General features: G+C 36.6%; 2 protein-coding genes across 2 annotated transcripts; both read left to right on the top strand.

Annotated features, from left to right (window-relative positions):
- Positions 1–1,623: 1,623 nt before the first annotated feature.
- Positions 1,624–2,147, top strand: LOC143593272 (uncharacterized). The gene has a single exon (XM_077072957.1). It carries the CDS (start codon positions 1,648–1,650, stop codon positions 2,074–2,076), a length of 429 nt encoding a protein of 142 aa, XP_076929072.1. The 5' UTR covers positions 1,624–1,647; the 3' UTR covers positions 2,077–2,147.
- A 22,205-nt stretch (positions 2,148–24,352) lies between these two features.
- Positions 24,353–24,778, top strand: LOC143593265 (uncharacterized). Its single transcript, XM_077072950.1, has one exon. The coding sequence runs from the start codon at positions 24,353–24,355 to the stop codon at positions 24,776–24,778; it is 426 nt and encodes a 141-aa protein (XP_076929065.1).
- The last annotated feature ends 1,738 nt before the right edge of the window (positions 24,779–26,516 follow it).

Here is a 26,516-nt window from a genome sequence, read left to right as displayed (position 1 = left end):
AGCATAGCTTTGTTTGAATTTAATACATATATGATAGTTTGTTACGTTAATTATATTTATTTAACGTTAGGGCTCTTTCAATTGAGATGTGTATCTTAGATTTTTAACGAACCAACATAAACGAGCACGAATATGCTGATTTTTTTCTAAAATGAACAATCATGAACACAAATATTTGTCTTATGAAAAAGAGGCAGTTAATGTAGGTTACGATAGTAGTTGATGCATGAGAGGGGGGTTGACGATGGTGGGTGGTAATCATAAGTAAACCGGTGATTGAGAGGATAGACCAGCGACAAGGAATATGTAGATGACAGAAATTATATTAAGATTTAATGTTAAAAGGGCTTCACAAATAAATGAAATCTTATAACCTGTTTAGGGATCATCCGGGTTTGGTGAGACCCATGACCCGTGAAATTTATTGTTTGATGATTAAGGGGTTTTACAAATAACTGAGATGTTATAACCCGTTTAAAAATTATCTGAGTTTGGTGAGACCCATGACCCGCGAAAAATATTGTTTGATGATGAAAGCTTTTATAAATAAATGAGATGCTATAACCCGTTTATGGATTATTCGAATTTGGTGAGACCAATGACCCGCGAAAATTATTGTTTGATGATGAAAGGCTTTATAAATAAATGAGATACTATAACCCGTTTAAGGATTATTTGGATTTTGTAAGACTCATACCTGCGAATTCGGGTCAAACGCATAAGAAGCCACCATTTAGGAGTGAAGCAATCTGGTAGCTCGAGAGGGGGTGGAGAACAACCACATCGCGGCACATATAATTTTTATGTAGACAATATATATATATATATATATATATATATATATATATATATATATATATATATATAGATTATCGCATTTTGCTATCATTCTGTCAGTAATTACCTACGGAGATAGTTTAATATTATTATCTAATATATATAAATTGAAAGTTTGGTACCGTTAGCATTTTATTGGTCCAAGTGGCGGTTCGACATTAGACAGTTTTTTTTGTATTTTTTATTTTGTTTCGTAGTTCCGGTATCATAACGAGCGTAATTGAACCAAATTAAATTTGTGTCAATTTACCGCCACAAATCCCAAGACCAACAACACTCAGGTTTTACTGACTCACCACCGCAACACCCGAGTTTTACCGATCCTTTTGTTTTAATTCCGGTACCTTAAGTTGAAATTGACCGAATTCGTGTCAACTCATCGTCGTAATGCTCGGGTTTTACTAACGTCCAGGTTTCAGTGCTGGGGTTTTGCCAACTGCCCCGGCACAACGCACCGGATAAGAAAAACTAGTTTTACATAAAAGAAAATCCCTATGGTTAAACACTCTTACTAGAAGAGTTGCAAATATAACATGTAAAACCTTTGCCTTGGGCACACGGAATATGATTTATATACTTTATTTATTGCATAATTGTGCCTTACTAATAAAACGAATTAAAATAATCAAAGTTAAATCAAAAACCACATGACTCAACCCGCGTTGTTTGAACGCACGCATCAGTTACAGCTCCATGAAACCATTACCAATAATTACCATGTACTTTTTTAACAACTATATATATTACTTAACCCTAAATCACAACTCAATACCAACAAGTTAACAAAAATTAAAAACATATTAAACAAAAATGAGTGTTGAGTTACTAGACGGTGCCATCATTCTCGGCTTTATCGAAGACGATGAAGCGTTTAACGGTTCGGTTCAAGATCGGTTCACTTACTTGGATACAAACCATGATGGTCTGTTGTCATATTCGGAGCTATTGAAAGAACTACAGTCTCTTAGAATGATTGAAACCCATTTTGGGATTGATGTGAAACCCGACCCGGAAGAGCTCTCTCGTGTCTATGATTCATTGTTTATCCAATTTGACCGTGATTCGAATGGAACGGTGGATTTGGAGGAGTATAAAGCCGAGACGAAGAGGATGATGCTTGCTATGGCGAATGATCTTGGTTTCTTGCCTGTTCAGATGATATTAGATGAAGAAAGTTTCTTGAAGAAAGCTGTTGATAGGGAAGTTATGAAGTTGAAGTCCATTAATGTATCTGCTTAGTTCATGCATGCATTACTTTAGTATATTTTCCAAAATTTTGGTGTTTGGTTTATTGTCCTATATTGTTAAGTACTTGCAGAAATACAAAAGATGTGCTATTGGGTTGGTTTTAGAATTTTAAGTTACACAAGGAATATTTGGTCATAATTAACATTTCTTTTTGTTACACAGGTGTAGGTATACTAATGATAGGTTCTTGAACGTGTTAGAGTTGTCTATTTTTAATGAAGCCAGAGCAGAGCAGGGCCTATTTGGTTTATTCAGATCTGAATGAGTCAATTTTGAATAAGCCCTTGTTTCGTTCAGCATCAATATGGGTCTGACTGATTCATACATAATTTTAATTATTTAGATATTTTCTGTATAGAACCAAAAAGACTGAAGTCTGAATGAATCAGATGTTTTCATCTGAATGGTTTCATTTAAATGTAAACAAGCAGCCCCTTAGATCATAATAAGTTTTTAATATTAGAGATGCTTGAGTACGATTACTAATATATGAATGGTCGGGCCTTGACATGTGTTAGTGGGGTGTTTAGATTTCATGAAGTCATATATAATACAACCCTAGCTAGCTATTTTGTTCTTAGAGACGCAAGCTTTTTATAAGTAGCACATTAACGGACCATAGTAGGAAATAACAAATTATTTATTGCATTAACTTTCACATCTTACAAATATATAATGCATTACGTTTTTAAATAATACAAGCTATAATAATTTCCCGTGCACCAGTAACTCGACTTATGCATTATCATGTAGGGTTTTGTTTAAGGAGCCGAGACACACCAAAGCATCTCACCCAAAATAAATGAAATAATATCTTGGGTTCCAGTGGTGATCAGTCAAAAATTTATTTATTAAAATCCAGTTTAATAAATATGACAAATAATAATTAATCCAATTAATTAATAGATGCGCAGCGGAATATAAACGAGTAATCAGCACCGAAACTAAACCCGACAGGATCCGGTTACAAAACATACGAGCACGGACATAATAAATAATATATTAAAAACTACCAATGAGATAATATATATACCTCGGTTAATGAATAACCGGTCGAGACACCGAGGGATAACGAACGATGCTAGTTGACGAACAATTAACCGGACAGCGGCGGTGACAACCTTTGTCGGTAGCAGCGGCGGTTTCCGATCAGCAGCAGCGAGCAACAAGAACAGCAAACGGCGGCACGGGAAACCGCGGCGGTGGCTGTGTTGCGGTGGTGATGATCGGCTTTTAAACACGGTGGCGGTTGGCTTGTTTTCTTACGTGAAAAACCCAACAAATGCATGGAGCTAAAGCTCCACCTTCTTTGGAGCTTTTGGCGGCTATCTCAGCTTCTTTTTCAAGATCTGCCTTTTCCTTTTAGGTTATAATTATATAGAAGTATAACTATTAAAACCTAACCGGGCCTCCAAAGTCCAACTCGTTTAAAGCCCGAACAAGTTTATTTACTTAGTAAATAAACTATACTATTTATAACTATTATAAATAATAATTCCGTCATAGTTATATTCGTCATTTACCGGTTAAACGATGCAAGCGGATTTTAGTTCCTTGCCCAAGGTGTAACTCTTACGGGTCATAACTCGGTCAGCCACGTTGACTTAACTGAACCGGTCCATAAATCCAACAGTCTCCCACTTGGACGGTTTTTGGTTAGGTTCCTTAACGCTGACAGCCAGCGGTGCTCTAGCTACACATAGCTGCCCCTAACAAGTTATGACATCTTAAAGTCATTAACCAAAACATCTTGGAATACACTATTGCAAGATAATGAGCATATGGTAATCGTTCTCATTTATCCTTTCCATATAAGACATCAATTGAATAATGAGACAAGAATTATATTCAATCTCATATTGCGTTCAATCATTATTATTCTCGATCTAGAATCAAAGTGGTCCAATCAAACACACAGTAAGTTTGGGTGAGGCCTCACACTTCATCAGTTTGAATCAACGAGGGCGCCAAGATGTCTAACTGTTACATATCATGTAAGAGTACATAATCCCATCTTGATTACATACAACTCCCACTGAACTTCAGATTATTCCCAACCAATGCCTTTATAGCTGGCAGTTATGCGACAGCGGTTGACACTGATCAAAGAATAGCCTTTAGTAAACGAAAGTTCTAATATGTATATCAGGTCTAAGGATACTAAATGAGTATACGAATATAACATCTTATGACTAAGATCCATGAAGATGATTTGATGTGAGTTACATCCAACGTCATTCATAATGAGGTCTGTGAGTTTGGAAGTCAACTCCTTGAGTCCAAAGTCAGAATAGTCTTAATTCAGAGTCGTTCCCACGAGTCTGACCGACTACGGATAATTTAGAATACAATATCCATGGATTAAACGTATTAAAACCGAACACAGTTATATTATTCAACATTTGCATTTAACCATTAAATCAAAAGAGAACTTAAAAGTATAACTGTTTAAATGTTCACATATCCAAATACTAAATCAAAACAAACTACTAGCTAGTCTAAGACCGATAGCATCTCTGTGATGATCATGCTTGTCCTGAGTCATCAGTTTAGTGAACGGGTCAGCTAGGTTTTGATCTGTGTCTACTTTTCTTATTATGATGTCTCCTTGTTCCAGTATATCCCATATATAGTGGAACTTACTTAGAATGTGCTTGGCCATGTCATTAGATCTGAGCTCTTTAGCTTGAGCAATGGCTCCTGTGTTATTACAAATTATGTCGATCGGTATTCGAAAACTTGAAACCAGATCAAGGTGGGCTATGAATTTCTTCATCCAAGCAGATTGTGAGCGAAAAACATCTCGGTCATTCTGGAAGTTGGCATCAGTGTAACACCTTACAGTGAGCTCTTCTTCCACTCCTCCAAACACTAAGAACATATCCTTGGTCTTTTTCAGGTACCTAAGAATGTTCTTTACTACAGTCCAATGGGCAATGCCAGGATTTTGCTGAAAACGACTAGCCATGCTTAACGCATACGAGACGTCAGGTCTAGTACATTACATAGCATACATGATCGAGCCAATCGCTAAAGCATATGGAATTGCTTGAATGTGCTTAGTTTCAATGTCTGTTGCCGGAGTTTGCGATTTGTTCAACACGGTTCCTTTAGCCATAGGGACGGCTCCTTTCTTGGAGTTACCACTGAGAAGCGTGTCATTACCTTGTCTATGTATGTACTTTGACTTAGCCCTAGAAGCCGCTTAGACCTATCTCGGTAGATCTTTATTCCAAGAATATAAGCAGCTTCACCAAGATCTTTCATTGCGAAAAAAAAAATCCCAACCAGTGCTTAATTTCCTTAAGCATAGGAATTTGTTTCCAATGATCAGTATATCATCCACATACAAGATGAGGAATGATATAGTGCTCCCACTAGCCTTTCTATAAACACAAGGCCCATCTTCATTCTGACAAAACCAAATTCTTTGATTTTCTAATCAAAACAAAGATTCCATATGCGAGATGCTTGTTAGAGTCCATAAATGGACTTATTCAGTTTGCACACCTTGATCGATTTGATCATAGCAATGGACGAGAAGGTTTTACCAAAGTCAACACCTTAAGTTTGATTTAAGCTTTTCGTTACTAGCTGTGCTTTATAGGAGTATACATTTCCATGCATGTTGGTTTTCGTTTTGAAAATCCACTTGCTCCCTACTGCCCGACATTCGGGGGGTAGCTCAACCAAGTTCCAAACTTGATTGTCACGCATAGATTGCATCTCGGCGTTCTTGGCACCTTGCCATTTCTCATATTCCGGATCTAAGATAGCAGATTTGTAATTAGTAGGTTCGTCGCTTGACTCGGCTACTAAGAGGACTTCGGGACCATCTAGATGCCATAGGTTTTTAGAATTCGGTACGCGAGTCCTATTACTTCTGCGAACATTTGTGTTTATGTCTGATGTATCAGCAACAACAACTTGTTGATCAGACGTTCCAACTTCCTCAATGGTTGTTTTTGGTTTCTTGAATTTCTTCAAGATCGACAATATTATTTCCAGTTCCTCGATCGAGAATCTCCTTCTCGAGAAAGTGGCCCTTCCTTTTGATAAAAAGTACATTTTTATCAGAATGGAAGAAATAATATCCGCTTTGGTTATAGTATCCGACGAAAACAACTTTTACGACGCGAGGATCGAGCTTATGATCAGAATCACTAGTGACATAAGCATCACATCCCCATACTTTAAGGAAAGACAAATTGGGTTTACGCCCATGCCATATCTCATATGGGGTTTTGCTTACCTTTTTAGTTGGAGCTGTGACATCTGCCCCGATCCGACCCGACCCAGGTACCCGTTTCTCCGACCCGATTCTTTTTATGATTTAAAATTTAATTATTTTCTTTTAAAACTTGACATTTAAAATATATATATTACTAATAATATTTTCCTTCCCGCCTCTTCCTCTCTTTTCCTTCCCGCCGTCCCGTCCCTCTTCTTCTCTCTGCCTTCTTTTCCCTCTTGTTGCCGTCCCGCCTCTTTCTCTCTCTTGTCGTCGTTCCGCCCTTATGCCTTGAACCTCCTTTTTCTCTTAACTCTTTGCTTGTCCTTTGGTTCTTCCCGCCTAAGGATGTCTGCGCAGCTCCACGCGCCAGACTCCTTACAAGGAAGCCTGCGTGATGACCAGTTGCTCCTGCGATACGCGAGGCGAAACTGTTCTCGCAGCGCGCTAAGAATTGTAGTTCTTCTCGCAGCGCGCTAAGAACGGTAGTCCTTCCCGCGACGCGCTAAGAATTGTAGTTCTTCTCGCAGCGCGCTAAGAACGGTAGTCCTTCCCGCGACGCGCTAAGAATTGTAGTTCTTCTCGCAGCGCGCTAAGAATGGTAGTTCTTCCCGCGACGCGCTAAGAATTTTAGTTCTTCCCGCGGCGCGCTGTGGACTGTTCTCTGTCTGCCTTCGCCCTCTCGCGTGCGCTCAAGCCTTCTCGCGCTATGTCTTGAGTCTTTACTTCTGTTTAATCCGGCCGTTTACTTTTGTGTTGTCTTATCTTCTGTGTTGTTGACCCGACCTATCTTATGTCTGAAAAGTTACTTTCGGCGCAGCATGCGCACCAACCCCATTGGTTGGTAGAAAAAGTGACTGACATTATCTTTTGAGATCTGCTTTTCCATGCTTGACCGGTACCTTTATCTGACCCTCCCATGCCTGTTTACTGTTACCTGTCAGCTTTTCCTTTGCCCCCTGCAGCTGCCATATCTTTTGATATCTTTTGCTTTTGGAATCTTTTGCTTTTTGAGATCTTTTCCCCTTTTCTAGGGATTTTGTTCCCTAGGGTTTCCCTATAAATAATAATGCTATTTTCTTAACACTACACACACAAACACTTAATTTAACCTCCTCCTTGCTCTCTCTGCCGTCTCCTCCCTCTCTGCCTTCGTCCTCTCTCCTGTTCTGCCCTGCTTTTCCGGTAATATATATTATATAATAATTTACTTATTAATTATGCTAACTTATAATCAAGACTTAAAACCAATCATTAAAACAATAATCTTTAATTATAGGTTAACTTGTGCTTGTTTAAAGTTGGTTCTTGCTTTATCTTACACCGCATCGTTTATCAAGTGAGTAATCTCGTACCTAATCCCTTTTTATTTTTAATGTTTTGGGATGTTCATGTGTTCATACAAACTTAGAGTCTTAAACTTGTTTATGAACTTTAGTCGCGCAGTATCCCATGTGTTGAGGACGTTTACTTGGCTGTTTATTTGTATGTGTGTATCATTAACCGCTTTGTTCGGCCTATTCTGAAGTTTTCATGGATCCATTGGATGAACACGGGAGACCTATCGTTTACGGTTTTCTTTGTTTACACTTGCACAGATGTTTTCTTGTTTTTGTGCTCATTTGGGAGCACGGATTGAACTATGAACTATGATCTATTTAGGCTTGATCACAATCTGATTACACCCTTGTTAAACACCAGACATACACGTGTTGCGCAGATTTGTTGTTATCTATGTATTGTATTAAACTTGATTTCTCACCAACACGCAAGTGTTTGACGTTTTATTTTAACACATGATCAGGTTTGCTGTAGCTACATTTGGAGCTTGTGGACACGTAGGACGTTTTTACTTTTGGACCTAGATTAAAATGTATCAAGACAAGTTATTGTTGTTCGAATATTTTGCCTTATAATATATTGTGCTTGTTGCAAGAACTAGGACTCTCTTCCCATCACCAACGATGAGTTCCATGCTGCCTTGTTTCAGCTTCTTCCAGTTTTCAGGCTCCTTCAAGACATTAACGATGTGGTAACCACATCAAGTATCAAATACCCATGTGTTGCTAGAGACAGTGAAAAGTTCAATAACGTAAATGGAAATACCTTTAAAGGAGCTTCACCATTGGTCCTCTGCCTTTTCAGCTCAGCAAGGTAGTCAGGACAGTTATGCTTCCAGTATCCCATTTTGTTGCACTTGTAGCACTGGCGCTCCTCAGGAGGCGGCGGTGGTACCTTTGCAACACCTTTGTTAGTGTTGGTGACAGACCTGGAAGCAACAGTAACCTTCTTCTTGCCTTTACCGTTATGACCCTGGTTCTTGGTTTTATGCTTCTTGACACCAGCAGATTGAACCATAAGAATTTGATTAGTCTTGTTGGGAATATTCATCTCAACCGTCTTAAGCATTCCATGAAGCTCCGGCACTGTCTTCACCCAGCCATTCATATTGAAATTCATTACGAACTGGTCGTAAGATCTGGGAAGAGAGTTCATGATGAAATCTGAAGCCATTTCATCTGAGAGGGGATAATCCAGTTTCCTTAGTTGTTCGATGTACCCTTTCATCTTGACGACATGCGCACTAACAGGTGATCCATGTTCCATTCTGCAGCCGATGAGCTGTTTCATGGTGTCATAGCGTTCTTGACGGGCTTTTTTCTGGAACATGCCCTTGAGTTGCTCAAGCATCTCATAGGCACTAGAATCTTCCAAGCCTTTAGCAAGCTCATAAGACATGATGGCTAGCATAATACAGGCGACTTCAGCAGAGTCGTCCATATGTTTGTCAAGAACCCTCTTGGCATCAGCAGTATTATTTTCAGGCTCGGTTGGAACAGGTCCATCGAGAACATAATGCTTCTTTGCCATCTTGAGAACAAGTCCCAAATTGCGGTGCCACTCAAGAAAGTTGGTGCTACTCAACTTTTCTTTCTCAAGGATAGCCTTGAGAGTGAATGAGGAGTTATTATCAGTAGACATCTGTTTAAATAAGCAAAAGTAAATTTTAATTAGTATTTTCAAAAATTTAATCCTATTATTAATGACCCAATAACATTAGTAAATAAGAACTTGAGAATCTGGCTTCCAGTTACTAATGGCAGCTGTAGCACACAACATTATTAAGTGGTTAGGACAACGATTGTTAATTGTGAATAGAGCACAACTCTCGTTTATGAGGCCTATTAAGACAACATTTGTCTAAGTAGATACGTTTAGCCTCATCTATGCCACCTTAGTCTCCAGACAGCTGTAGCACGTAACAAGAGAGTAAAGTAATAGTCACCCTAGTATAGTCACTTGTGAAAGGGCTGGATGTGTCGACGAAACACTTTTACCTTGAAGGGATAGGCTAGAAATCAAGTGCGGCTCTGTAGCTCCAATCACTTGAAGTTTCGCAGTATGCCTCAAGTGTGGCTTACAGTAGGATGACATAGACTATTGATTTTAAAATTGGGATTAATTTTAAATATTACCGAATAGAGTAAGAGTCCAGTTTTACTATATTAATCGGGACAGCTTGATGAACCATTTCATCTCTCAGGACACTTAGTTTTATATAACCTATTAAAACTAAGTTTGTCGCGATATAAATAACCAGCTTTAAGTTAATAGTCACCTATTAAATTATTAGTTTTGGAAAATCAAATTTTTTAGTTTAATTTTGCAAAACATGATCGGTTATAATTTGTTTTAAATCAAACTTTGTTTTAAAGTCAAAATTTGACAAGTTGTAAAACCCTTTTTAGAACTTGTTTTATTATGATTGTTTTTAATATTTTAAAACTCCTTTTAAAATATATATATTGGTATGAGGTTGGTTATTATATAACAATTATAAAAACAAGCAACCACAAAAGCAATAAATAAATATGTAAATCTATATGGCCAATAATTATTTGATCTTGCTAGAGCCTATTAGCAAGATCGAACGGGTCACGGGGTCATAACACGCAAACAACCATAAGGATGGACTTGAGTGCATCCAATCGTCGTCTTCAGCAACTCCCACTGACTTCGTGACTCCCGTTTAGTTTCCATGATCTTTGTCTTTAGGTCTTCGTTTATTACAATATTTATAGATGAAATACAATACTACAAAAATAAATATAATAAAGGAAAAACCCTAACTATTACAAATTTGAACCATCCATATGGCCAAAACCAAAACATCACAAACACGGTCGGGCGAGATTTACATATTGCATAACAAACAACCAAAATTCGGGCAAGCTTTTGGTCAAATAAAAAAAAATAAAATTTTGACCACAAATATAAAGTTGCCCTAAAATTAATTAGACCAGAAACTTTAAAACTAGTTAAAGTTTGTGCTCTAATTCCGGTTAAAAGACCGGTACCGACTCGTACGCTGTAACCAAGGCTAAAAATACCACTGTTGGGTTCCAGTGGTGATCAGTCAAAAAATTATTTATTAAAAACCGATTTAATAAATATGACAAATAATAATTAATCCAATTAATTAATAGATGCGCAGCGGAATATAAACGAGTAATCAACACCGAAACTAAACCCGACAGGATCCGGTTACAAAACATACGAGCACGGATATAATAAATAATATATTATTAACTACCGATGAGATAATATATATACCTCGGTTAATGAATAACCGGTCGAGACACCGAGGGATAACGAACGACGCTAGTTGACGAACAATCAACCGGACAGCGGCGGTGACAACCTTTGTCGGTAGCAGCGGCGGTTTCCGATCAGCAGCAGCGAGCAACAAGAATAGCAAACGGCGGAGCGGGAAACGGCGGCGGTGGCTGTGTTGCGGTGGTGATGATCGGCTTTTAAACAAGATGGTGGTTGGCTTGTTTTCTTACGTGAAAAACCCAACAAATGCATGGAGCTAAAGCTCCACCTTCTTTGGAGCTTTTGGCGGCTATCTCTGCTTCTTTTTCAAGATCTGCTTTTTCCTTTTAGGTTATAATTATATATAAGTATAATTATTAAAACCTAACCGGGCCTCCAAAGTCCAACTCGTTTAAAGCCCGAACAAGTTTATTTACTTAGTAAATAAACTATACTATTTATAACTATTATAAATAATAATTCCGTCATAGTTATATTCGTCATTTACCGGTTAAACGATGTAAGCGGATTTTAGTTCGTTGCCCAAGGTGTAACTCTTACGGGTCATAACTCATTCAGCCACGTTGACTTAACTGAACCGATCCATAAATCCAACATAATATACTATTAGAAAACTTGTCCCACCCACACCAATTTAATGCCGGGAACACCGATAATAATATTTAGTCTCCACCAAATAAACACCGAGTTTACAAAAGAAGGAGGTTTGGTCAAGAATGTAAAACATACGAACATTGTCACTTCAGGTTTTCACAGATGTTGGAATGCCATCTTTGGACATAATTAGTAACGGGTAGTACGTCGTGAATGGACCCCACTCCGGTAGCTGACTGAAAAGTGTGAGGGCGAAATCATATCCTGAACTACCGACATATATTCCCATGAAATATTTTTAAAAATAAATTATCGGATTTCGTTATCATTCTGTCACTAATTACCGACGGAGGTGATTGTTAACCATCACTAGTAGAAAAACTAGCTTTAGACGTGGTGGAAAAAAGTTTTAGATGCGGTTTTAAACCGCGTCAAAAAATTTTGATGCAAAAGCTCCCATTTTCATTAGACGTGGTTTTAAAAACCGCGTCAAATTCTCCCAAACCGCGGCAATTAAATAAACAACTCTCATTTACAAAAAATGATCTTTAGCCGCATTTTTGAACTGCGTCAAAAGAGCATTTAATAAACATTAGTTAGCAATTTATATAGCCAAAATCTGATTTTAACCTTCCAAATCTATTTAAACCATATAATTTTAACAACCAAAATACGCCAAAACTAACACGATGAATCGAAATGCATTAAATCCAAAATCTTATAATATAAACTTCAGAATACAAATTGCTCCTAGACAAAATTGCATTAAATCAAGAATTTTACAATTTAAACTATCAAAATCTATTAAACAATATATAAATCTAAACTACAAAAACTTCTTCTAATTAAGTAATACCAAACTTAGTAAGAAAAAAAGTGTGGCATCATGTTCTCGAGTAAGTTGTCGATATCTGTTTTAGTAGCAACTGCTGTGTCTTGAGCTGTCTATAAAAGAAATAAATGGATTAGCTAGCATTTAAGCAAATCAAACAACTATGAAATATAAAATACTAACAAGGTCGGGAATCTTTTTATATAAGCGTACACAAAATCAAACATATATTTGATCACCAGTGTTAGTGTTCGTGTTCATGTTTTCATAAAAAGAAGGCGCATGGGCTGGACTCTTGACCTGTTTCATAAAAGTACCTTGAATCAAGGAAAAAAATATATGACAAACTTAATAAATTAATTTACATCTAAAAATTTTATAGTATCACATAAAAAAAACTTACAATGTAAACCAACATGATGGTCATATTAATCGGAAAATTTAACATCGCTTCAGATTCAATATTGCAGCTTTCCTCGCTAATAAACATCCCATAAGCTGTAGAACATGTCATTTCAGTAGTTCTATAGTACTTCAAAATATTAGAAGGTATGGGATTCTAGTAACTGCTATCAAATAGTATCATAGATGTTGTAAATTTATAACCATGTGTAATAGAAGATATGATGTACCTGCACTCTAGTATTCCACAGTTCAACATCTTGTTTTCCAAACTCTATATAACTTCATATGTTCCTGATGATAACAACACAGTTTTTCATGGTGGTAGAGATTGTCTAAATGAAGACCTTTACATCATACATGCAGTGTCCTTCCAAAAGCTTCCTTAACATCCATAGCCATCTCAACATCTGTAATTACTTCAATAAAGTTATAACTTTCTCGATCCTGTAAAGATCAAACAAACTATATATGTGATGGATTTGTACTCTTCCACCATATATAGCAATATTCAAAACAGGCCCTAAAGCAGAGATGACCTAATTATCATATACAAATTAAACATAGTTATATGACTATATGTAACAGCCATTCATTGTACTCTAGATATATACCTACAGTCTGTAAAACTTCCAAAGTGACTGCATACTGCATGTTTCCAATAGAAGCAATCTCTCAGATTGAATCTTCTTCTCAGATTAACTAGCATACTTAATATTAAAAAATCAACTAATTAAATAAAAACTCACCTGCCCAGTAGCATATATTGCTGAGGAGCAACTAGAAGCATATGGTTATAGTCCCTAAATTAAAAGCTTAGTAAGAACGGACAAGAACAATTGATCTCCTAAATATGCAGTTTGGGCATATCCCTTGCAGAGGTAGAAGTTTTTGAATTTATAAACTGCACCACATCCTAAAACATGCAGTTATTGGAAGAGGAAGACGATGGTCGTGTGATTGATTGGATAATTTTAGGGTTTTAGTGTATTTATGGTTAATCAAGATGTCACTTTAGACGGTTTATACCATAACAGCGGCTAAAAATGTGTCCCATATTATTTGACACGGTTTCTAATCTTTAGATGCGGTTTTTTTATGCAACAGATTTGTAAAGGTGCTAGGAAACCTTTTTAGATGCAGTTTTTTGTATGGACCGTATCAAAAAATAAAAGCCAACCGCGCCTAAAACTAGTTTTTGTAAATACCTATTTGTTATACAGTTTCGTAGTTTAGTATATGTTTACATAAGACTATAATACTATTTCTAGAAGAGTTGCAAATGTAACATACAAAACAATTGCTTAGGATGGTCGGAATATGATTTCTTAATTTAATAACCAAAAGCATATTCGTTCTTTTCTATTTATAACTATTTTATTGCAGTCAACCGTACTCGGAGAGGAAGGTATGACACGAGGAGTGATTAAGAACCCATCAACAATAATACAAATAAAATAATAAGTCAAAAACTAAAAGAGTCGACCCGCGTTGTTTGAACGCACACAACAATTATTGTACCATGAAACCAATACCAATGAACATATACTTTTAACATCTATATATATTACTCACCTTAAGTCACAAATTAATACCAACAAATTAACAAAAAAGATACATACATAGATACAAGAATGAGTGTTGAGTTACTAGACGGTGCCATAATTCTCGGCTTTATCGAAGACGATGAAGCATTTAATGGTTCAGTTCAAGATCGTTTCACTTACTTAGATACAAACCATGATGTTCGGAGATGTTGAAAGAACTACAATCTTTAAGAATGATTTGTTAGGAACAAAGCGGTGCGCGGAAGCGAAACAACACACATATGTACAACGATAAACACGCATAAACGAAAATAACGACACAAGAATTTAACGTGGTTCGGTCCCCGCGAGGGGACCTATATCCACGGGCTGCAACTAGGTTTTCTTATTAGTTCAGAATAACTATTACAATTACATGATGGGTATATATATAATCATAAGATTATGGTTAAACACAATTAGGAACCAAACCGGGCCCTAATAAAACCGGCCCAAAGGCCTTCATAACCCAACAATCTTCCACTTGAAGGCCTTGCGATAAACTCCAACTCGCCGTCCAAGCATATAACAATCCCAATCATCCAGTAACGTCAGTAATCTTCAGTAACAGAAATCTACCAAGCCTCCAATTCCAAGAACAAGCTAAAACTTCAACAACAGAAGTTCTTCAAGCCTCCGGTTCCCTAGGAACAAGCTAAGATTCCCACCAATCCACCCTAGTTGTAGTGGCCCTTTTCATCAGTTACCTAAAAGGCTCATTGAATCTCCCGAGAGCTCCAATCCGGTCATCACGACCCAGTCATGACAAAATCCGCCAATGACTCATCCTCAATCTTAACCGCCCTCACTTACTCACACTACCAATTCCAAAGACTTACAGAGGATAAACACTCTCCAAATCAGCAGACTATACAAGGAGAGATTTTCACATTCGGATTTCCGGTCTTCTGAACCCAACGTCCCTTTGAAACAAACCTAGAACACACCGCATGCTCCCACTGTTACCAAAACCCCGAAAATGTTCAGACCTCCGAATACGCTTAAGCTGACATCCCCGTGACTACAGGCTTCATGTCTGCAAACTGAAACCCCCTAGCTTTACCCGATTCAGCGAGCCAAGACCTTATAACTCGAAAGTTGGTTCACTTCTTCCGACGATACAACAAAAAAAACTCGTATATTCCAAAAGTCTATAATTAAAAGATTCACCAATGCTTTATTGAAGTGAGTAACAAGAAACAAAGCATACTAGAATTTTGAACCCAAAAGTCTTCACTGCCTTCACTGAGTCCCAATGCATCAACCCCAGATACATTCTCAGAAGCAGAATTCCAAACCTTTTGACATCGACTCTTCAAATGTCCCACCTACATACAGCCTACCAAGCCGACTATGCCCAGCTCCCACTGTCTCTGTTATCCCAATCCATGCCAAACCAACACTCCATGAGATGAACCCCAATCGTATTTCCCTGGCAAATAACTTTACCCAACACAAGATCCCGATTCTCTCAAATGTTGTACCACTAATCACCACCGAACATAAAATAACTTCACGGTTCCAAACAAACAAGAAGTAACAATCACAGTTCTAGACCAGCTAATAGGCAAACAGTTGTGTAGTAGAAATTTCATGGAAAGCAAGCTGTACCAAAGGTTCTATGACCGTACACACGACCAGTTAATGCAAACCCTAACCAAAAGATCATCCAAACAAGCAATAGTCACACGACTTGCCACTGACCTCTTTTTTCACTTATGTCATCACCAGCACACCCACCGGCTCTATTTTCTCCAATTTTATTCTATATCAGTATCATATCCAAGTTCCCTTTGACAAACCAATCAACCCAAATCTTTAACCGTTGAACATTCCGATCATAACCATCTCGCCTTCATTTATAACAATAACAGACAAGAACAAAATCGGAAACAGTGAACAGACACAACAATAGCATGGGCCTGAACATGACGATTGTTCTACTGAACGCTGTCAAACAAACCGATTTTCTCCTGCAACAACCGATAAATCAAGTAACTATAAATAAACTGTAAATAGTTACCTCAGACTGATCTCATGCAGACAAATCTGAACTCGAACGCTGAATTTTCACATAAACCGGTTCCCCAAATTACGGTTGATAATAAGCAGTCAAACCCGAACTTAAAAACATGAAACTCTAACCTTTACCTGACGAATTCAAGAGTTTTAAAAACCAGACCCTAATCGACAGCTTCATAGAGTTTAACCCGATACTATCTTGACCAAACCAAATAATAAAATAAACTATTCTAGAAAAGGACAAAATAAAAGGAAAGAGCTCCCTTTTAATTTTCCTCTCGTGAAACACCATCCACATTATTGGTTTTCCTTCACGCACCCCAAGAAAGAATATGATCTCATTTTCTTTTAATTTGGTCAACCTTTAGCCCCCTTTTCTTCTCTTATCTGGTTAAAGGAAAAAAGAAAAAGTCACCACAGATCTCATATCCAAAGAACCATTATGGCCTCAAACAAACCAAACTTCCTAGTCACACAACAAATCTGACAAACAAAAGCCACATGGCGAACCCTAATCATGATTTGCAATCCAGCGAAACCAAGCTTCGTTGGCCACTGGAGCCAGATTCCATGTCAAAGATTTCTTATCAAGCCACTCCCCAAGAAACCCCAACCATATGAATCTTCAACCTTTGAACCTACTGACGTTCATGCATGATCCAGACGCTAGCTACAAACCAAGGATTGACCTCGGCTTCTACCAAAAATCGAGTAAGAAGCAACCCGATAGAAAAGCCAAAACCCTAAAACCATCGCCAACTCTATTTTTAATCTTCTAACCAGAATAATCTAATCTGCGAATCGTCTCCGTGCAACTCGAACCGTGTGTTCAACGAGCCTAAGCTCTGATACCACTTGTTAGGAACAAAGCGGCGCGCAGAAGCGAAACAACACACATATACACAACGATAAACACGCATAAACGAAAATAACGACACAAGAATTTAACGTGGTTTGATCCCCGCGAGGGGACCTACATCCACGGGCTGCATCTGCTTAGTTCATTCATGCATTACTTAGGTATCTTTTCCATAATTTTGGTGTTTGGTTTATGGTTTATTGTCTTATATAGTTGAGTACTAGCTATCAAGAAATATAAAAGATGTTTAATATATTGGGTTGTTTTTGTTACATAGATCAAGTAATATTGGGTCATACTATGTCGTTATGTTAAACACGTGCTGGTATACTAATGATCAGTTCTTGTAATGTGACTGAGTTGTTTAATTTACATGAAACCATAATAGATTATAATAAGTTGTTTTGATGTTAGGGACATATGCTTATGATAACTAGTGGCCTTAAAGAATGTTATTGACTTATTTAGGTTTCATGAAGCCATAATATAGCCAAAGCAAGTTATTCTGGTGCTAGAGACGCATCCTTGTTATAGCTAATATACTAATGGACCATAATTGTTCCGTGATGCCTTTTGTGCTTATTTGTGCCTTTTGGCTTCATTTGTGTCTTTTGGGCTTCGTTTGTGTCTTTTTTGCTTCTTTGTGTCTTTCGGGCTCCGTTTGCGCCTTTTAAGCTCCCTCTATGGTCACACGCCTAGCCTTATCTTTAGTTGGTACATGTTTTGTAAATATATCAGAGTTATGTTTTTTTAGCGGAAGTATTTGAATAAAATATTATTATATTGAAAACTTAGGATTAAATACCCGTTTGATAATTCAGATACATGTCTTTTGAATTCTTTATACCATTTTGAAATAAAATATCTAGCCACCAGATAGCATTTAATGACTATGTCTCCAATATTTTGTCTTGCCTTGCTTGTCTGATCTAACTTTTCTGATTTCTTTTAAAATGGGTGATGTGCTTGAAGTAGTTATAAAATTATTAACTAAAATTACGCTAATCTAGACACTAAGTAATAAATTATAGACTCTTAAACTTAACTAAACTACTAACCGGCAAGTGAACCGATCGACTCTAGTACAGCTAAGTAAGTCCGGATATCGAACCCATGGGACTCTTTAAATTACTTCAACTAGCTAATTAGACTCAACTAATACTGACACGACTATTTATTTATTATTTGTTTAATGGGGGATGTTACTAATAAACTAATTTTAAACTAATTAAGAAAACTAAAAATGACTAAACTTAGAACTTGGACTTAATTTAGATGATGATGAGATAACTACCTAGGCTAGAATCCCCTAAATTTCAGTTGTTTAATTAATCGGGAAAATATTTAGTTATGGACTGAGATCGTAAAATAGACACCTAAGAGAAAACCCGAACAGGGCCCCTGATCCTTCTCAAGAGACACCTATGGGTTTATAATAAGTTTTAACGCACACCAGCATTAAAAATCAAGTTTCCTTACGGTCACCTAATTATTTATGACTTAGTTCCTTTATACGAAATCGTACCTTACAGCGCGGAAATCAAAGGCAGCTTAATATATTTAATTGATTTAATAGACAATAATTAAATAATCAAACCTAGACAGACTCCTTACGAAGAACTAAATCTAGTAAGATTAAATAATAAAGATCTATCAATAACCTAGCACTTTACAGATTTAGGTTAGCAGCACACTTAGGTTTATTTAATTAATAATTATTATTCCTATAATCTTAATGCATATCAATCATAAAATAGTCAAAAACACAAAGTAGATGTCCTAATAGCAACATATCATAATGACAAACAATAATCTAGGCAACTATGGAATAATAACAATTAATCAAACAATCCTAAATGTCCATATACATCAATTTATTATGATTAAACCTTTTACTAAATCATAAAACCATAACGATAAATATATCCCAAATCAAAACACAACGTCAAAGTAGGTTCATCATAAGCCTAGGTAGTCTATAATGTTTAGCCTATCATTATAAAATCAAAAAAAACAAACTTAAAGGAAATCATGGTGAAAAATAATGTAAACGGAAGAAAATAGGTGATAAAACCCGTAGTTTTCGTTCTTGATCGATAGCACTTCACCGTTTGATTCCTTGCCTTCAAACCCGCCAAATATTACAATCCTAAGCTCCAAGAAACTCCAAATTCGGCTCTGGTTCACAGGGTATGCTCAGGATTAAGTTTAGGGGTGTTTATATAAGTTTCCTGGGCCCAAAACTAATAAATACAGAAGAAAATTCGAGAAACAGAGTCACCGGAGCGCCACGCGGCGGCGTTTTGACTCCCGGTCGCGCGGCGCCGCGGGCTAGGGTTGCTGACCGGTCCGGTTCGTTTCCTGATGCGGTCCGGTTCAATTCTGATGCGGTCCGGTTCAATTCTGATGCTCCAGTTCACCGGTTTGGCTTGTTTTAGCTCTTTTTGCGCCCTTTTTAACCATGAACAAATCCCGGAACCTACATTATTCAAATATATTAGTAGTATACAAATTCTAATAAAAGCCAAACAAAAACTAATAAAATATTAATTAAAATATACAAGGGATTTATATATATTTGGCCTTATATCAATGGGTTGGAAAATACGTTAGCACATAGCTGGTGAATGACGCTGACTCTGTTGTAAATATCATTGTAAAATCAACAATAATACCTTTGTGACAATTCATTAGGCACCCAACTTAATTGGGATAACATTACCCTAAGTACACGCACAATTAAACATATATACAAATCATTTCTCACAAAGCTTCTGGAGACATATATGATGATTTGCATGGCCTCAAGAAAATACTGAGTCGCCATGTATGAATGAATCCAAACACTTTATACTTTTAATAAGAGTGTCCGCTTCTTATTATTATAACACAAGGTTTTAAGGAGTCATTGTCACAGCCCCAGACCTTATACCAAATGAGGGGAGTTATGAACATCGAGTGGTGGTATCAGTGTTTATTAAAATAATTTGCAGTGGAATATTTTATCACGAGACTAGAAACTTTACACGATGGCACAATGTCTTACCTTGTTCAGGCAGAGTCTTTGGATTCGTATATTAAAGTTTCTTTCAATCGGAAAGGGTATCATTATGGCTACTCGAGGGTATTGTACTAACACCTTATGTAAGAAGTTTATAGTTGAGTGTGGGACGAGGAACCAACACAAACAAACACTTCGCGTAGTGCGAAGTAATAGTAGGGTTGTCAAGTCAGCCCTAGCCAGGCCACGTGTGCCACATGGCAGGCAACATGTCACTTTTGCATGACTATCACGTCGCGTAGCGCGAAGGACAAAAGATTTTCCAGATAACTCATAAGGCTTCGCGTAGCGTGAAGAGACATGACTTCACACCTTCGCGGTAACGCGAAGGAACTTAAAGTGTGCCATCAAAGCGCCACATTACGCCCATCGCACTTTGCCCGTGCCCGTACCCATGTGCATCGGGTGCTTCACACCCTCCGTTAGGACCACAAGGTGTGTCTTGTGATATAATAATATTATCATATGAGCTCTCTTTCTTATATATAAAGAGCTTACAAGTTTTGTAACCTATTGATGTGGAACAAGAACTCAATTTCTTATTTATACCAAGGTGGGATGGAATTCATTTATTTTATTTTCTCCATTCTTCATTTTTGCTTATATTATGGTTTGTTATATTCATATATCATATGCAAACATTCTGACTCTTAAAAAGTTTGTAAAAGTTTAGGACGTATTCACCATTCTGTTTAATATCAGTTTCTGATAGTTGAGTTATGCTTTTGATTGTTACCTCGGACCTATAGTACGAGAATAACCTTTGTATAAATATTTAGATCAACGATCTAGCTTCAGACCTTTAGTCTATTCTGTATAGCTTTAACCTTGACAAAATCATTTGTTTATATAAAACATTTGTACCTTTAGTCCATTTGTTTATTTATCTATTATATGCTACGTTTATTCTTCATGAATAAACATCCATACCAAGTTTCTTCTTCAAAAATAGATATTAATTATAACCTTTGTTTTATAATATTATATATTTCTTAATCGTAAAGAAATATCATTTTGACTATACCCTTTGTATGTAAATGCTTATGTTTCTTAATCAAGAAGAAACAATATTTTTAATAAAACCTCTACTTATAAAAATCATATTTTGCTTAATTGTAATCAAGGTTTGGCTATACCCCGAATCGACTATGGTCTAAGCCATTGTAATAAAATAATACTTAAGCGGAACCCCTACCTATATTCGATATTCAGAGTTAGACGCCTAAGACTGATCGAGCAGCACTTCTCCTCTATATCGCGTTCTAGGGCTTAAACCGTCGGAACTTCGAAGCTTGGCATGCGCTATGAGAACCGACACACTTCCCGAGGCTAACTATGTGAAAATGAAGGTGTTTTGGTTTGAGGAGAGGGTTATGCCGTGACACCCCCTTTTATAGGCTGATTACTCAGCCCATCGCGTATTGCGATGACTCGTCATAATGAGAGACTGCCACGTGGTGACACGTGGTCTTTCAGGTTGTGTCACGTGGTCACACGTGTCACTTCACCGTGAAGGTTAAGTCGCGTATCGCGGCGGACTTCTGGGCTGATCCATTGCGTAGCGTGACACCGCCCCTTTCTTGATTGGTGTGAATCAGGCCCCACGATGGGCTTGTTTCTTGCCCGTCCCGTAGTGCGATGGGTTCCTAGATTCGAATTTTCAGTTTTGATCCCTTGTCTTTGGTAACTTGTCATGTCTTGGTCTTTTTTTTCATGTGGGATGAACTCTCTTATTTTCTTAACATGGGATGTTTTTATTTCCTTATCTCATTTTCCTATTATTTATTTTGAGAATATTTTTGATCCCTTATTTTTACTTTGTTGTCAAATTTGGATCAAAATTTTGAGAATGCTACATTTATGCCCTTTAAGCCCCTTTGTGTCTTTTTAAGCTCCGTTACTGCCTTTTAGACTATGTTTGTGTCTTTTAAATTTCTTTGTACCTTTTGGGCACCGTTAGTGCCTTCCGGGCTCTGTTTATGCATTTTGGCTCCCTTTGTGCCTTTTGGGCTCACAAATCACTAACTACAATAAATTTCTACATCTTACAAATAAATATATTACATTTTCAAACAAATAGAAATTATAATAATTGTTCGTGCACTTGTAACCCTACCTACCATAAAATTTTGTTTAAGGTACCGAGACACCATATACCCAACCCTAAATAAATGTAACACTGTATAATTAGAACCCCATCCCATCCACACCAATTTTAGACGGGCTTAATTTCTAGACCACCGCAAATATTTAGCACGGGTCATTTATAACAACACACCACATAAAAACGAGGCTTCTAAGAATATCATTGTAAGGTTTTGTTTTTACCAACATCAAATCAACGCCCCCATTTTTAACAAACTAAATTGGCACCACGATAACATATGTGACTTATCATGCGTCAATGAGGATACCACATACAAAAATGAGGATGCTAAGACCTATCGTATTTTAATTAGTCACCACCAAATAAACATTGACGGTACGTATAAAATAAGGAGGTTTACTCAAGGGAGGAAAACAAAAACGAAGGTACAATGTCACTAATTGTTTAATAGGTATTGGATTGTCATTTATTGACATAATTACCAAGGGATGGTCCGTGGCAAATAGACCTCACACTAACAGGCAACCGTAAAGCATGAGTAAAAATCTTGTCAAAATGCATATTCTCATTTACCGGCATGTATTCCATATGCAATGAGTTCTAAAATCTACACTGATATTATTTACGTAACTTTTTTTAACAATTGACTCATACTACTACACTACAACTTATAAATACATTCATACTAGACCACCAACATGTGACCCAATGTATTGTTTCAAAATCCCATGTTTCTTTGGATAAAGTGAAAAACTCAAATATATACGTAAAGATATAAGATTATATCCAATGCAAACTAAAATACTTAGCAAAAATCTTTGCCACATTACTCCACTACTCAATCTCTTCCATCTTTCTCTTTCTACATATAATACCCGCTACTCACAATTTCTTTCTCTCTCTTTAAATATGTGTACGTGGCCAATGATTTTACACATTCTCTCTTTTCTCTCTCTCTTTCATGTCACACTCCACATCACCTCCACCTCTCCAAATGCACCATAAATGCAATGCATTGTGGAAGGTCTAATAAGCCTTTTCTATGGGGGCCAATACAGAGTTTATCCTAGTGGACTAATTGGAAATACTCAAAAGAAGTTAGAAAATAACTAATATAGAGCATTCTTATCCAACCTCTCATTTTATATGAGGGGTGTTTTTATAATTTAAAGAGTGATTTTGGGTGTTGTGATTGAATATTTTTATATTTTAGAAAAATCAGTGATTTTTCTGTATATTTGAAAAGTTACCGTTCACCCCCTATAATTTTTTTTAATATTTTTTGAAAGTAGTTGTGAGTGAGAGAAAGAGAAAAGTTAATGATAAATGTATCAAAAGTATTATTTAATTGAAATTAAGAGAGAAAATATAATGAGTTTTAGTGTAATTTTTGTTTTAAGGATAGAAGGTTAGATGAGAATGCTCTTACATGTGCTACTCTAAAAGACTAAAACTACTAGGCCCACAAGTAACGGTGTAAACCTCTTAACGAGCCGATTATATTATATCACAGCTACCTATATGTTACTTTCTCTAACTATCAAACCCGGATTCCATCATTTATAGCTTTGATTTTCAACTTTTAACGGTTTTAATCCTATATCAATTTTTATTTATTTTCTTCTTAATATAAAAACGCGAGAATATTTGATTTGATGATTTAGAATTTTATCTAGAAAGTTAATTTTATCTTTTCTAGAAGAACTACAATTGTCACAGTAAAACAATTGCCTTTGCTACACGGATTATGATAGAATAAAAGAATAATGTCTCAAAAGAATAAAAGATAGAATAAAATAATCAAGTCAAAAACCACAAGACACCCGCGTTGTTTGAAGTTCAAACACCATGAAACCATTGAGCATAAACATATATATTTAACATCTATATATATTACTAATTAACCCATAATCAACTCCATACCAACAAATTTACAACAAAGAAAACAGAGAAAAAATGAGTGTTGAGTTACTAGACGGTACCATCATTCTCGGCTTTATTGAAGACGATCAAGCATTCAACGATTCGGTTCAAGATCGTTTCACTTACTTAGATACAAACCATGATGGTCTCTTATCATATTCGGAGATGTTGAAAGAACTACAGTCTTTAAGAATGATTGAAACCCATTTTGGTATTGATGTGAAACCCGACCCTGAAGAGCTCTCTCATATTTATGATTCCTTGTTTTTGTTGTTTGACCGCGATTCGAATGGGACGGTGGATTTGGAGGAGTTTAAAGCCGAGACGAAGAGGATTATGCTTGCAATGGCGAATGATCTTGGGTTCTTGCCTGTTCAGATGATACTAGATGAAGAAAGTTTCTTGAAGAAAGCTGTTGATAGGGAGGTTATGAAGTTGAAGTCCAATGTATCCGCTTAGTTCATGCATGCATTACTTGAGTATCTTTTCCATAATTTTTGGTTTATTGTCAAGTACTAGCTAACAAGAAATATAAAAGATGTTCTATATATTGGGTTGTTTTTGTTACATAGAGTAATATTGGGTCATAAATTGTCTTTATGTTAATCACGTGTTGGTATACTAATGGCCGGTTCTTGTAATGTGTTGCTGAGTTGTCTAGTTTGCATGAAACCACAATAGGTCAAAATAAGTTGTTTTGATGTTAGGGACACAGGCTTACTATAACTAATATATGAATGGGCATTGAAAAATGTTAGTGACTTGTTTACTTTTCATGAAGCCATATTATAGCCGTGGCAAGTTATTTTGGTGTTAGTGGCACATGCTTGTTATAACTAGTACACTAATGCGTCATAACCGATCATAACAAGTCACTAACTACATTAAATTTACATCTTACAAATAAAGGTATTACATTATTAAACAAATACAAATTATAATAATTGTTCGTGCACCTGTAACCCGACCTACCGTAGGGTTTTGTTTAAGAAACCCTAAATAAATGAAACACTACATAATTAGAAGCCCCATCCCACCCACACCAATTTTGGGCGGTTTTAATTTCTGGACCGCCACAAATATTTAACATAGGTAATCTACCATGCATTAACAACAGACCACATAAATGACGAGGGTTCTAAGATTACCGTTGCATGGGTTGTTTAAGAAAATGTCAAATCAATAGGGATACCACATACAAAGATGAGAATTCTAAGACTTGTCTTATTATAATACCTACCAATTACAATATTTTAGTCACCGTCAAATAAACACTGAAGGAATAAAATAAGGAGGTTTAGTCAAGAGAAGAAAACAAAAAAGAACGTATAGTATGTAATCATTGAAGAACAATGACACAGAAAGAAAAGAAAAGAAGAGAAGCAGAGAAGGAAAAATTTGTTTCATCAGAATGAAAATTACAACCAAAAGAAACAAGAAAACTATATGTATACTAAAACATATGCAGCACATATGTTAAACAGCGTATAAACATATACGCTCACATCCCCCCTCAAGTTGGAGATTGAGAAAACCTCAACTTGCATAACAAGTGAAAAGGAGACTTTGGTAAGCTCTAAGTAAAAATGCCTGCAACTTGATCATTCGTTTTGGTATCTCCAAAGTGATCAGTCTCTCTTGCAACTTTTCACGAACAAAATGACAGGCAATTTCAATGTGTTTAGTTCGCTCAAGAAAAACATGATTCTTGCCAATATAAATTGCAGCTTGACTATCACATTTAAGCAAGACAGGATTAATGTTGGGAACTTTGAACTCCGAGAGTAGTCTTGTCACGCAAGCAAGTTCAGCATTCACTCGTCGAAGAGAACGGTACTCGGCTTCAGCCAAGCTCAAAGAAGCAGTAGGTTGCTTCTTAGATTTACAAGAAATCGGAGAGCCGCCAGGAGAAACATAAAAGCCACTGACCGATCGACGAGTACTAGGACACTCAAACCAGTCGGAGTCACAAAAGGACTGCAGATCAAAAGAATGATTATTATTAAAAAATTAACCTTGAGATAAAGTTCCTTTGACACATGATAGGGTATGAAGCGGTGCATTCCGATGAGAAATCCTCGGATCTTGCATGAATTTCCTTAGAAAGTTAACAGTAAAAGCAAGATCAGGTCGAGTATGAGTAACATAATTAAGTTTGCTAACAAGCTTCTTGTATTGTAAAGGGTTATCAAGAGTA

The sequence above is a fragment of the Bidens hawaiensis genome, unplaced genomic scaffold (assembly GCF_021521415.1).
Source record: "Bidens hawaiensis isolate Kalapana, Puna unplaced genomic scaffold, B.hawaiensis_p1.1 tig00041867_1, whole genome shotgun sequence".
Taxonomy (NCBI): Eukaryota; Viridiplantae; Streptophyta; class Magnoliopsida; order Asterales; family Asteraceae; genus Bidens; species Bidens hawaiensis.
Note: the sequence above shows the minus strand (reverse complement) of the source record. Positions and strands in the feature narration are given on the sequence as shown.